The 14,722-nt window shown below is 35.4% G+C and overlaps 1 protein-coding gene across 2 annotated transcripts; it reads left to right on the forward strand.

Moving 5' to 3' along the window:
• Positions 1-9,599, forward strand: LOC112710929 (serine/threonine protein phosphatase 2A regulatory subunit B''beta). 2 transcript variants are annotated; one of them, XM_025763411.3, is made up of 13 exons: positions 1-737; positions 1,652-1,891; positions 2,653-2,758; positions 2,937-3,033; positions 4,041-4,146; positions 4,332-4,422; positions 6,036-6,177; positions 6,280-6,427; positions 7,213-7,322; positions 7,627-7,783; positions 8,285-8,410; positions 8,500-8,650; positions 9,035-9,599. In XM_025763411.3, exons 1-12 carry the CDS (start codon positions 588-590, stop codon positions 8,638-8,640), a joined length of 1,614 nt encoding a protein of 537 aa, XP_025619196.1. In that variant the 5' UTR covers positions 1-587; the 3' UTR covers positions 8,641-8,650; positions 9,035-9,599. The 2 variants fall into 2 exon arrangements, with proteins under 2 accessions (XP_025619196.1, XP_072059057.1); XM_072202956.1 differs by having other exon boundaries at positions 31-737; positions 923-1,891.
• Positions 9,600-14,722: the final 5,123 nt, after the last annotated feature.

Genomic DNA, 14,722 nt, shown 5'->3' on the forward strand with positions numbered 1-14,722 from the left:
AATCTCCCCAGTCCCCACCATATAGGACCTGATTAGTAGAAAAAAACGATTTTTTTTTTCCATGGTCCATGACTACGTGTCACTGTTTCCACTATTCCTCTCAAATCTCCATTTTCTATCTTCCTAGACTAATTTCTAATTAGAAATCATAGAAGTGATCCACTAGTGCTTCTCCGAAACCTCAATTATTTCTCCTTTCTCCCTCCAAAATCGCTTGGATCTCTTCTCAAGCACAATTTTTTTTTTCCACCAACTATTCAATTTCTCTCTCACTTTCCTTCATTTTCCGTCATTTTCCGTCCTCAGATCACCGTCACCGTATTTTATATCAATTCACACTGCTAATTGACTAATTGATTTGATTCCAATTTCCAACGCCACAAAGATCTAGGGTTTCCGCTGAATCCCGCAGCTCCTCAACCGCATTCAATCATCCAATTGTTTACACGTTCTTCGATTCAAAGCCATTGAAATTCAGCTCGCTACAGTCTCGAAAGAATTGTAAAAGAAGAATTTTGATTGAAAGAATCGGTGTGATTTTGATCTATCTTTGTGGTGTGACAGTTTTGTGTTCTGGTGAATGAGAGATGAGCATGGAGGTGGTCGTCGATGCGGCGTCGTTGGACGTCGAGCTGTTGCAGCTACCGGAGCTTTCCGGATTGGCACTCAAGTCTAACCTCAATTTCGTCGAGAAGCTCTTCGACCAGTGGCTTTCTCTTCCAGACAGCAATCGACTGGTATGCGCCTTTATCAGTTTCCGAATTGGCGTCTTTGCTGCATTGCTGGGTTTCTTGAATTAGTCTCTTAGCTTTTGTTCTGTCCCTTTTTTTGGGTTATATGTGTTATATATTTTCATGAATGGGGTGAAGAATGAATGATCTGATTTAATAGTTCTTTACTGATGGTTGTTTGGTTGGCGAAGGATTGTGAGAAAGATGAGGTGCTTGAGTGATTGGGATTAACCAAAAAGGGGAATGATGTTGCCACTTGACCGCTTCAGCCTAAAATTTCTGCCATTAAAGATAAACCAAAGGTTTTTATAGCGTTGCACAGATCCTACCCTGTGAGAATCATATCATTTTTTATATGCTTGTTTGTTCCTATTGACGTGGTGGGATTTACCATCTCCTAAGCTATATGAGTAAGCTCATGTTGGTAATCCAAATATACAATACAAACTACTAATTGACAATGATACACTTGACAACCTTTTAGTTCTTGAAAGATTTTGTGACATCAATTTAATCCTTAAAAATACATGTGACGTCAGTTTGGTCCATAAAAGATTTGTGACATCTTCGTTCCCTGAAAGATACATGTAACATCTTGAGTCCTTGATAGATATATGTGACGTCAAATAAGTGATAAGTTCATGCATCTTTCAAGGATAAAATTGATGTCCAATGTATATTTTAAGGGCCAAATGAATGTCACATATATCCTTGAGGGACTAAGTTGATGCCACAAATTTCTTCTAGGGACTAAACCGATATCTTGCTTATCCTTTTGAGATTAAACTGATGTCACAAATCTTTCTGGGGCTGAATTGCTATTTTAGTCTATGGTTTAAGTATTTCTCCTTGAAGACTCTACACAATATAACTAGTGTAGGTTTTATATTGCAATCACGTCTTGGTTGCTAAATGTGTAGGTAACATCACTGCTCAATGAAGCAAAGTCAGGTGCTCCTTTGAACGTCACTGGAAATTGCTCTAGTCCAAATGCTTCAAGTAATTCGTTGCCTTCCATGTTCCCTGCTGGCACTGCTCCGCCTCTTTCACCAAGAAGTTCATCTGGTTCCCCTCGCATAGTGAAACAAAGAGCTGGCCCTTCCAATTTGAGCTCTCCTTTGAAAGTTGTCAGTGAGCCAGTTAAAGAAGTGATACCTCAGGTCTGGCAAATCTAATACATTTTCTTAAGTAGAATTTATTAGAAACAGAGGAAGCGAGAGTACATCTAAAACAGAATAGGATTTGGATCCTGTGAAGTGAGCATGCTTGTAAAGGGAAGTGGGATCTAACTACCATTGGATCGTTTACTAGAACCTATACACAATGGAAGTTATTGATCCAAGGATAGTTAATCCGTTGCTTTTCTGTGCTACAAGAATGGTCACTTTAAATGATCTAAATTCCAGAGGATATGATGTCCTCCTAAAATGAAAATATCACATGGAATAATAAGGGAAAAAATGCAGGCCAAGTTGCCCTATCCAATTTCTTATGCAACATGGCAACTTTCTGCAACAACCATTATCAGAACCACAAATAGAGGCCATACGTACAGTCTTATCCCATAGTCCCCTAGCAAATTGATGGCCAGACAGACACCTTTAAATAAAGGAGCATTGCATTCTAACCAAACCCTAAAGGATTGCATAAACTACACATTGCCACAAAACTCGGGCCTCATTATTGTTATAAATCCTGTTACTTATTTGTATGAAGCTGTTCCAAAGTTGGGAAATACCCAATGCTTCCCAAAAACCCTGTGAATACACAGCAAGTAATATAATTAGTCATTTAAAGATGCACTGTTGAGTTCTGTTAATATTTTAGTTGGTGCTACATTTCTGTTGCATGTGATCGGCTCATTTATTATTTTCTTTTTTCCTTCTGTGTTTATGCTTGTAACATAAGTATATGCTTGCAGTTCTACTTTCAACATGGACGTCCTCCTCCAAATGAACTGAAAGAACAATGCATGTTAAGAATTGATCAGTTATTCCATGATCACTTGGATGGCCTGCAGATGCATGGTGAGATATCATGTTTATAAGTAGAAGATAGCCTGAAGGGAGCAGTGTGTTGTAACTGGGAAAAACCGAAAAAGTTTTGAAATAAGTTTGACATTCTGGTTTCCTAAGTAATCATACTCACCTCACTTGAAGTTGAGCAAAAATTAACTTAATTTAATTGTTATACTTGCCATGCCAGAATTCAAATTACTTACCAAGGAAGTATGCAAGCTGCCATCTTTCTTTTCAACTTCACTTTTCAGAAAGATTGACAACGGAACTGGTGTTGTGACAAGGTGTGTACTTCATTAATCTGGAAACACTAGTTGTGGCCGTAAATTTTGTTGTGCATTGTATGGTGAATCTTGTTTGAGCTGTTGGTCACTTCATTGATTGTTGTCTAGATCCTGAGTAGCTTTAGAATCATTGGGTCATTCAGAAAGATTATTCATAATTGTGCTCTAGATTATTGCATTATTTCTTTTTGTAAAAGCATTTGTGGGACTTTCTTTCACTGGTATATCAGTCGGAGAGTTCAACCATTTGCTTGCTTCTTGACTACATTATCCAATCCCCAGTTTTCTTTCCAAAAAATGAAATTGTTCCCTATGTATTGAGATTTGCATTTGAAATTGTTATTGAAGTATTGTCAAAATTTCCATCAACATATGAAGATTGAATTATGATTTCTTTCTCCATATCTTTGATTGCTGATTGCTTTTGTTTCTAGTACTAAATTGGGTCATATAGAACTTATTTCTTTTTCCTAAATCATCTCCTGCTTAATATTCAGGATTTTTTTTATCCTTTATTTATATATATTATGTAAAATGCATTATGCATCTGACATCGCACTGTCAAGGGCTCAAAGGAGGAACCAAAATTAAGGAGACACCAAGGGGAAGAGATGAAAAAGTCAACAATGAGATCATACGCTAAAAAGTTAATACAGTATTTGTCTGAAAAGTGCTAGTCATTATTTTTGTCACTAAACAAGAAATCTACTTGTCAAACTGTCATTTATAGTGGGGCAGTATGTTTTGTGGTGTCCTGTTCATGTGTTAAGAATGCTTCCTGCAGAATCTTTTCTCCTTTCGCAAACATAACTCTTCATGTTTTGGCACCAGATCCTGTGCTGATTAAATTTGTGTGAAATGTTGCCTTATTGAAGTATTAAATATGGGTTGGATTCTCTCCTTGCTCTTCACGTAGGGAGTTATTGGTGAATTACTGGTTTTCGTTTATTATTATTTTGTAGTATGTCCTAGTACTTGTTTAATTCGTTGATTTGATATTCCTGTAGGGAAGCATTTATTGATTATTGGATTAATGGCAACATGTTGACAATGGATATAGCAGCTCAAATATTCACAATTTTAAAGCAACCACATCTGAAATACCTTACTCAGGTTTTTTATTCTATCTATTTTTGTCTACTTATCATTTCATTTAGTATCATTTACCTCCTCCATACAGTGATTCAGTCTTTAGATATTTATCAGAATGTTATTTGTTCGTTCCATGTATAATGCTTGAATATTTTGTTATGATCCACACTTCGTTTCCTTCACTAAAACATCTTTAAACCTGTCAGGATGATTTTAAGCCTGTACTACGTGAGCTTTTAGCAACTCATCCAGGGCTGGAGTTCCTACAAAGCACACCGGAGTTTCAAGAGAGATATGGTTTGTATTATTTTTGCATACTTTGTTCCTGAAAAACATAATTTTCACATGGAAATCTATTTCACTTGCTATTCATTAATATCATTATTCATTAAGAGAAATGTCAAGGATGTGATCTCTCTGATTCTAGATGGTATTTTGTGGCACATTCCTCATTTCTGACAATTAGATCATTTGATGTCCCCTAAGGGGGCATATTCTAGCTTGGAAATGAAAATCGGAGACCATATGTTGCGAAACATCACATGCTTTAGGGTCTAGGTCCCCCAGAGAAAATGATGGGGAAATTAAAGATGATGTAAATGATACTATCATAGTATTCATGCTAACTGGAAAAATGGAGCACTCCATGTCATGTGTCATTTGCGGAAAAAAGTCCTAAAGTTTAACTACAATTTAGACCACACTACCACAATAATAAGACCAGCAACTACGAAAGTTTAAGGACAGATTTTACAGTTTCACTACAGTCTACAGTAATAAGACTGGCAGAGGTGTATGGAAAGAATGCCAGGATGGTGAACAACCAACAAAAGATAAGATCAGTATCGTAGATTTGAGAATGTTGCATTAGATGAGTGCACAGATTAGACAAGATAGGGTTAAGAATGATGCTATTTCTGAAAATTTTGGGAAGGTAATTTGGTCATGCGGAGAAGGCTTCTAGAAGTCCTAGTAAAGAGAGTAGAACGCTTGAAAGGTACTTAATTGCTATAGGTTGAGGGAGACCAAGAAAAACAAATAGGAAATCATGAAAAAAATGTTTAGTTTTTGATGATTCAACTAAATAAATGCTACAAGATAAGATAGGATACTATAAGTATAATGTTGTTTGATTGATATAATTGTTGAATTTCTAGTTGTTAAGGCTAAATAAGAGTGTAGTTGTGTGTTTAGAAATAAGAGGAAACAGCTTTCAATATAAAGGAATAATATTTGGTGTAATGTGTAGATGACTCAGAGCAATGGTGAGAGTGGATTTGGAAGTGAATCTTCAGTCTACAGCTGTTGGACAATTGATTGGTGGTGATCTCCTTGTTTGTGTGTATAAAACTATTATTGTTAGAGAGGGAGAGAGTTCGTATATTAGGTGCTTTTATGATTATCTGGTCTGGTTTGTTTGTTTTTCTTTTTGTTTTCATCAATTAAAAGCTGTGGGCATTATCGTGCTGTATAATTATATCAAATGATCCTCTGTTCATCCCGCAAAAACTTATGTCCTCTTGAATTACTTGACTTAATCTATGTTTGTGTGTATTGGATATCCTAACATTTGCTTTTCTCCCACAATATCAGTCCAATTCTGCAAAATTTTAATTTGAGTTTTTCAATGAATTGCTCACTAACTAATAAATTTATGTAATGTGATAAATGCATGTGCATGTATTTTTCACTTTTTCCTACATTTTGATATTTTAGTTTCACTAATAAGTGCTATTATAGAATTATAATGTTAACTTATTTCATTAAAACAGTAATAATGTGTTTTGGCTGGACTTCTATTGAAGTTGATTTGTAGAAATTAATGCATTCACGAGTCTTGCTATTGGGGTTTAATTTTCTCGATTTTGTTGTGTTCAATATTCTTAACTTCTTGTCTTTCCATTGCCCAGCTGAAACTGTAATATACAGAATATATTATTACATTAATAGATCTGGAAATGGCCGTCTTACCCTGAGGGAGTTGAAGCGTGGAAACATAATTGATGCGATGCTACATGCAGATGAAGAGGAGGACATCAACAAGGTTTTGAGGTAGGTATACTGAATGAAGTATCAGTTACCATTAGCTACAGTAATGCTTTTTTATGCCGAAGCACATTATTCTGTTCAACAATTTCTAATAATTTTTGGCAGATACTTCTCGTACGAGCATTTTTATGTTATATACTGCAAGTTTTGGGAGCTGGATACAGATCATGATTTCTTGATAGACAAAGAGAATCTTATCAGATATGGCAACCATGCACTTACCTATCGAATTGTTGATAGAATATTTTCTCAGGTTTGTGTAGATCCATTTTGCTTGTCTCAAGTGTTTTTGTCAGTGTATGAAGCATTGATACTTCATTGAGCTGTCATTTTCACATGGTAGACACATTACGGGCACCAACACTCAATGACACTTGTCCAACATGCATATCTTCTATGTCTTAACAAAAGAATACAAAAAAAGCTTCTCTAAACATGCTTGGGTACACCGAAATACCGTCACATGTTGGTGTGTTCAACCTTATTCTTGGCCTATACTTAAAATGAGTTCAGAAACAATATGTATTATTGATTATTAATACAAAGAATTACCTAAAATACTTTATATAATTAAAAGAGGCATAAAAACATTAAAAAATTATTAGTTTGTAGTTTAAAATATCAACAAAATATCAAGATATTTTTATAATCTATCCAATTCTCTTTTATATAGTTTATATATATGCCTTGTCCAAAGGGAAGACTAAGAGCAAGAAAATATCAACAAATGAGTTTATCACATAGGCATACCTCCATGACACGCTTTGGATGCGACCCTTTCTCAAACCCTGCATAATGTAGAATGATTGTACTTCGGGCTTCCCTTTTAAATGTATGTCGTGTCTCCTTGTCTAACAAAAATTTGACATTAGTGTGTCAGTTGTCCCATGTTAGTGCTTCATAGGTCACAGGCCTGTGCTCTCTATCGAAGGAAATCTTTGGCTCACTGTCTGAGTTTGTGTGTCTCTGCTTTTGTTAACATGATTGATCACATCATTTATGTAAAATGCAGATTTTGACCTGCTTCAATTATCTCAGGTTGCAAGAAAGTTTACCAGCAAGGTTGAGGGAAAGATGGGATATGAAGATTTTGTTTACTTCATACTGGCAGAAGAGGATAAACCATCTGAGCCAAGCCTTGAATATTGGTATTTTTTTTTTTCCATTTACCATTAATTTTAATTCTTATTTTCTCCTGAAAGAAGTCATCAGATTAGTTGCAGAGCAGCTGCACTAGACTGATGAAAATTAGGGTCGTGTTGACTGTTGTCTGGGAAATAAAATGCAGGACATTTGATAGTTAAATGCTTCTTTCTCTTTGATTTATTAGTTAAATGCTTTACACTTAACTGTGTGCTGGACAAAACTCTAGATATGTGACCACTTGTGGATGACTTGTTTCTACGTGTGTCTGAGAGTCACTATGAGCTGACTTGAATATGTCCTAATTAGGTTCAAGTGCATAGATTTGGATGGAAATGGAGTTCTTACACGGAATGAATTGCAATTTTTTTATGAGGAGCAATTGCATCGAATGGAATGTATGGCCCAAGAGCCTGTGCAATTTGAGGATATATTGTGCCAGATGATTGATATGATTAAACCTGAGGTATTGCCTTTCCATCTTTCTTCTGTCAATTTTATTGTTTTATTGTCTTGTGTAATCTCTTTATTTATTAACTGGGTCAAGATATAAAATTATCCATATACCTCTATCCAAAAGCTTAAGCTTGTGGGAGAGTTCAAACATACTATCGAAGTTTCTATATCAGAAGGTCTAGAGTTTATTGTATCTTCTAGATAAGAAATTAAATTTCATGACTAGGTGGAATGAGCCTGTGCACTTTCCGTGCTTAAAGCCCAATAAAGTCTCTTATATGTGGTGTGTTAAAATATAAAACCATTCAAATTTTTTGACAAGCTGGTAAAGTGAGTGCTAATATAGTGAGTAATTTATAAATTGAATTTTGTGCTAGAACATGCCATATCCCAAACTTGGTTTACTTTGTCACCCCTAATCCTGCCTATCTTTGATTGATATGCATATATATACACTGCTTTTACTGCATACTTTTCTGAGATTTTTCTAAATTTGAATTTCAACCTGCAGAATGAACACTTTATAACTCTGCGCGACCTGAAAGGTGGTAAACTCTCAGGAAGTATTTTCAATATTCTGTTCAATCTAAACAAGTTCATGGCCTTGGAAACTCGGGATGCATTTTTAATTCGTCAGGTACATATAATATAGTTTATTGCATTGTTTAGTTTTTATGCTTGACCACTGTTGATGACTTTGGTAATTGGTATGTGCTCTATAAATAGGAGCGCGAGAATCCGACATTAACAGAGTGGGATCGATTTGCTCATAGAGAATATATTAGGCTTTCAATGGAAGAAGACGTTGAAGATGCCTCTAATGGAAGTGCAGAAGTCTGGGATGAATCACTTGAGGCTCCCTTCTAGGATTTTATGTGTAAGTGCATAAGTTGAAATTTGATTCTTTCGAGCCTGGTAAGTGCTCAGCAAGTCCAAATTATGTCACCTAATTCTTTTACAAGTTGAATTCAGAGATCAAATGTTTCTTTGTATGCAGTATTATCTATACCATTTCCTTTCATCATTTCTTAAGAATGACGAAGCTGGACACTTTAATGATGATGCCTTCACATGAAGATTACAGTGTGAACCATTAGATGGATTAATATATTTGACTGAACCACCTAACAGTTTACAATGTGATCTTCATGTGAAGGTATCATCATTGAAGTATCCACCTCTTAGAAAATATCCAGTCCATCTATGCTGTATTTTAATTTTCTCCATGTCTATCTCTTTTTTTTATTATATATTAATATAGGGGACGAAAAGAAATTAATGCCCCAGATTTAATCGAGTGGCCGTTGCTCAGAGACATTGGACTTGGTATCATCTCAAACTTTTGCTACCTTAAATGGGAAATTCCAAGGTTCTTATTCTGGAATATGTTTTTTTGGATGGGCAAGCTGCAACAATATTCAGATATTTCTGGGGGGAGTGATGTACATTGGGGCCATTGGTCATGGAAATTTTGTTGCTTTGTGTACAAATATATCCATGCAAAGTGCTGAGAAGTGACTAGCCCGGTGCTTGAATTATATTGAAATTGATATATCGTTTTCAGTATGCTTGTTATTTGGGGTCACCTAAGTTGTTCCAAGGAAAATTAATTGAAAGATTTTCTCACTTTTGGACCTTTTTTGTTGTTTTGCTTCAGTGGTCGAGTCACTTTACCCTCGGATCTCTCTCCAAGAGTACATTTTAGTTTTTTGTCTTGTTTTGTTCCCATCTTGTTAAGCCCATTAAAGAATTTAACAGTAATGATACAATAATTGTATTATTTCCCCTACACAATTAGATATCTTTCTAAGAGCTTTTCCTTTCAATACTTGACCGCAGGATTAACACTATTGTTTCAGTTGTATTATTTGGACAGTTAAACGGTATTCGCGAATATGCAGTTCAATCTAACAGTAGGAGAGAAACAAAAAGTTTGGATGTTGAAGTGGCGATTGTATTAAAATTTCAGGGTCATAAAAGTGGGTGTTATTAGGAAATATAAAAGTTACGTGTTTGGAGTATATATCTTTTTTGGGCATTACCAATTTGGTGGCTTTGTACATTGGATTTTTCCCTCCTTGTTTTTGTTTAGTGTTATTAGTAATATTATTCTATCAGTAGAAGATATTGCATCTTTCTTTCTTTATAACCTAAATATATACGTGCATGTGTGTGAGCGATGCTTGGTACAGGATTTAGAATTCCCACAGCTTAATTGGCAAGTGCATCGGGTCATCCAAATAATACTTCAAGTGAGTGAGAGTCGATCTCACGAAAATTGTCAGACTGGGTAACAGTGGTTATCCAATTAGCTTAGTTAGGAGTTAGGCGAACAAAAAGGGGTTTTTGATGGTTGAAAATGCATAAAGCAATAATCAAAAGGGTAAAGAAAGCAAATAAAAGGTTTGGTGTGAGAACAGTGAGAAAAAAAGCAGTTAAAGCTTCGGAGATGTTTACTTTTTTTGGATTAAAAGTTCTTACCAACTATTTTAACAATGCCAAAAAGTTGGTGTGGGATTTAGAATTTCCATAGCTTAACCGGCAGGTGCACCGGGTCATCTAAGTAATACTTCAGGTAAGTAAGAGTCGATCCCACAAGGATGTCAGATTGAGCAACAATGGTTATCCAATTGGCTTAGTTAGGCAAACAAAAAATGTTGTTTGTTGGTTGAATTCGCATAAAACAGTGAATAAGAGAGTAAAGAAAGCAATAAAAGGTTTTGTGTAAAAACAGTGAGAGAAACCGTTAAAGTTTTAGAGATGTTTACTTTTTCGGATTAACCGTTCTTACCAATTATTTTACAATGCATGATTCATTCTATGGCAAACTGTAAATGTCTAAATCTTAATCTCTTAGTGATTTAGCCTCCTCTAATCTTCATTAACCGCTACTTTCGTGGTCACTTAATTCCGATTAGAGGGTTAAGTTCAAAAAATAGTTTATGGCCACAAAAACCCTAATTACCCAAAGCTAACAGGTTTATATGTCACATACCCCAATTAATTCACGTAATCAGCAATTTAGGAGGAATTTATTTTCAAGCTGTTATTCAAGCAAGATAACTCTCTCGAGAATCACAAGAACTCATGTAGAATAAGGGTCATACTCTCGTTCCACCTAGATTCATAAGATTAAGAACGAAAATAATCTTTGAAACTGAACCAGTAAATTAATTAAAATAGAAAAGCAGTAGTATTAATCCATAGAAATAAACAGAGCTCCTAACCATAACCAAGGAGGTTTAGTTGCTCATGACATATAGAAAAAACTAGAGTTCTCAAAAGTGAAACGTGCAGAAGAGAAAAGATCCCAGATACAAGAGATCTTTTCCCCTTTATACTAACCTAATTTGATTCGGAAAATAAAATAAAATAATAAATCTTAAAACTAAAAGATATTGTGTGTAAATAAAAATTACAACAAGAAAATAAAATACATCTAATACTAAATGCTGAATCTACTAGGGATACTCCAAAGAGAGAGTGAATTCGGTCTGCACTGCTGGCACTAAATGTCAAATGGGCGTTTAGCGCCCTAAAGAGGGTAGCACATTGTTGGCTTGTGTCCCTTACTGTGCGTTTAGCGCCCGCGGAGGGGGGTGGGGTAGGGGTGCTGCGACTCATTTGATGGCAAACTGTAAATGTCTAAATCGTAATCTCTTTGTGATTTAGTCTCCTCTAACCTTCATTAACCGCCACTCTTGTGGTCACTCAATTTTGATTAGATGGTTAAGTTCAAAACTAGTTGATAGCCACAAAAATCCTAATTACCCAAAGCTAACAGGATTATATGTCACATATCCTAATTAGTTGATGCAATTAGCAATTTAGGACGGATTTGTTCTCAAGCTGTTGTTTAAGCGAGATAACTCTCTCGAGAATCACAAGAAATCATGTAGAATAAAAGTCATACTCTCATTTCACCCAGATTCATAAGATTAAGAACGAAAACAATACTTGAAACTGAATCAGTACATTAATTAAAACAGAAAAGTAATAGTCTTAATCCATAGAAGATAAACAGAGCTCCTAACCTTAACTGAAGAGGTTTAGTGGCTCATGACTTACAAAGAAAACTAGGGTCCTAAAAAGTGAAACATGCAGAAGAGAGAAGACCCTAGATGCAAGAGATCTTTTCCCTTTCATACTAACCTAATTTGATTTGGAAAAATAAAATAACAAATCCTAAGATTAAAAGATATTGTTTGTAAATAAAAAGTACAAAAGAAAATAAAATATAACTAATAAATACTAAATCCACTTGGGAAGCCCAAAGAGAGAGTGAATTCGGTCAGCATTGCTGGCGCTAAATGCCAAATGGGCGTTTAGCGCCCAGGGGGGGTGCTGCCAACTTTTTTTCTTTTTGCTCGAAACTCTGCCAAATTGCTTCGAATTTCACCTGAAATAAAAAAACCACTAAAACTCAAAGTAGCATCCAAAGAATATTTTTGCACTAAAATACTATGAGATTAAATAAAATTTAATAAAAAATAACTAGAAAAATGAAGGAAAAAAGGGTACAAGATACTCACACATCAATGCTCTCCTAATGGAAAAGAATTCCTTGGAGAATTGTGATATGTCGAGTTAGGTCACCATTTAATTGGCCAGGTGCAATAGATTTAAATGAACACTGAACGAGCTAATAAAATCCCTAATTACCCTTTGTTCACAAACTTTAATCCCATCATCTCTTACCCCTAACTCCCACCATCACCAACCTCTTACCCTATCTCAATTCTTCCGTCACTCTAACTTCTCAGCAAACAATTTCATCGTCATCATTGTTTTATTCTTTACCAACAATAACAAGAATGAACTTTTTTACAGACAAGAAACAAAAGAGACAAAGACTTTGGATTTGGCTACATTGTTTGAATTCAAACTCTTGGTTAAATAATTTTCTGCGAAATTTTCCGAAGACTTCCCCGGCAAATCAAACACTTTGATGGCGATACTCAAAGAATTCTCTGTCGCTATCGCGATACTCGGAAGTAGGCATGGACGCCACTGATGGCGAGGTTCTGAGCAGCGCCAAGGAAGATTTGTAACTCCGAGCTTCTCTTGGGGGTTCTCTTTGTTTCCGTCACAATACGTTCTCTAAGGTTGGGATATGGTATTTATGTTCTTCTTCTCGTCTTTGTTATGGTGGTGTTCTTCTTCTAGACTATAACACTATTTTCTTTTTTCTTCTTTTTGATTGTTGCTTTAATGTGTTTTGTTTTGATTATATTTGATTGTTGTTATTTCTTTTTTTTATGGTTACATTGTCGCTGCTTCCGTTTTTCTTCTTCCTCACCTCCTTGTTCTTGGGATTTTCTTGAGATTATGGATAAAAAAAATTTGGTTCATTCATTTAATTTTAATTGGCCCGTTGATAGTGATGCTGGAATACCACGGGGTTGATGATGATCCTCCATTTTCATCTGTGAAGAAGAAGAAGGAAAACAGACAAAAAGAGAGGGAAAGAGAGAGAGTGACAGTAGAACCAAGGGTCAATTAGAAATCTTGTCAATTTTTTTCCCAACTCAGTGTTTTTCGTCAATAAAAATGGAGTTAAACAACAGATGGTCACTTTTGTCAAATTTAAGAATTGTTTAGGGATCATTTTGTCAATAACATCTGTTAGGTACCATTTTGTCAGCACCTGAATCTTTTGAATATCGAGTTGAATTTTCTTCATTTCCTAAATGTTACCCCTTCTATGAGACGGTTGTAATCTCTTGTGAAATTTCACACATCACTATTTTGATTATTCATAGAATGAATTACAAGCATGATTATGAAAGCCAGACTAGACCAGCCGGTCAAACCGGTCCAACCATAAATCGGTAGCTATTTGATGCGTGAACATCTTATACCATTTTTCTAGTTATTTTTCTATTATTTTTAGTTATATTTTATTAGGTTTTATTATATTTTAGTGCAAAATTTATCTTTGGATGCTACTTTGAGTTTTTCTCGTGTTTTTATGGCTTAGGTGAAATTCAGAGCAGTTTCGAGAAGCCTGGAGCAAGAAAGGAAAATGTTGTCAGCTCCCTCCTGGGCGCTGAACGCCTAAACTGGTGTTTAACGCCAGCAGAGGGGAATCAAGTCAGAGGCGTGCTTCCCTTCTGGGCGTTCAACGCCCAATCCTGGCGTTGAATGCCAGCCTGCTCTTCGAGTTGCACACGTTTGGGCCTCCAAGTGGATTTTAGCACTTCTTAAACTTATCTTATTTTATCTTTGTAATTTTTATATTTAAAATAATACCTTTTAGGTGTAGAATTTATTATTAGATTAGTATTTATAGGAGAAGATCAATTAGGTTTAGGAGATCTTCTACCTTTCACACTTTTCAGAATCCTGTTTTCTCTGTAAGTTATGAGCAACTAAACCTCTAGGTTAAGGTTGGAAGCTCTGTTTATTTCTATGAATCAATATTATTACTATTCTATTTTAATATATGTTTGATTCAATTCTAAGGTGTGCTCTCGTTCTTAATCTAATGAAACTGGGTGGAATGGAAGTATGACCCCCTTTTTTTACATGAGTTCTTGTGAGACTCGAAAGAGATATCAAGAACTATAGCTTGATAACACACCTCCTATATGGCTAATCCACAACCTATTGGGGACATGGGAACATATGTTCAACCGAGATCTGGGGTGATTAAGGCCTTTGTGGTATAAACTAGTTTTCTGAACTTCGCCTCTAATTCAAATTGGATGACCACGGAAGTGGCGTTTTACGAGAATCAGAGGAGATTGAATTGCTAAGGAATTAGGGTTTACTCACTTACAGTTTGCCATAGAATGAACCATTCATTGTTAAAGAAGTTAGTAAGTAGTTTTAATCCGGAAAGATAAACATCTCTGAGACCTTAACTATTTTCTTATATTGATTTTACACCAATCTTTTATTGCTTCTCTTATTTATCTGTCTTATGTGTTTTCAACAACAACTCTCT

The sequence above is a fragment of the Arachis hypogaea genome, chromosome 9 (assembly GCF_003086295.3).
Source record: "Arachis hypogaea cultivar Tifrunner chromosome 9, arahy.Tifrunner.gnm2.J5K5, whole genome shotgun sequence".
Taxonomy (NCBI): Eukaryota; Viridiplantae; Streptophyta; class Magnoliopsida; order Fabales; family Fabaceae; genus Arachis; species Arachis hypogaea.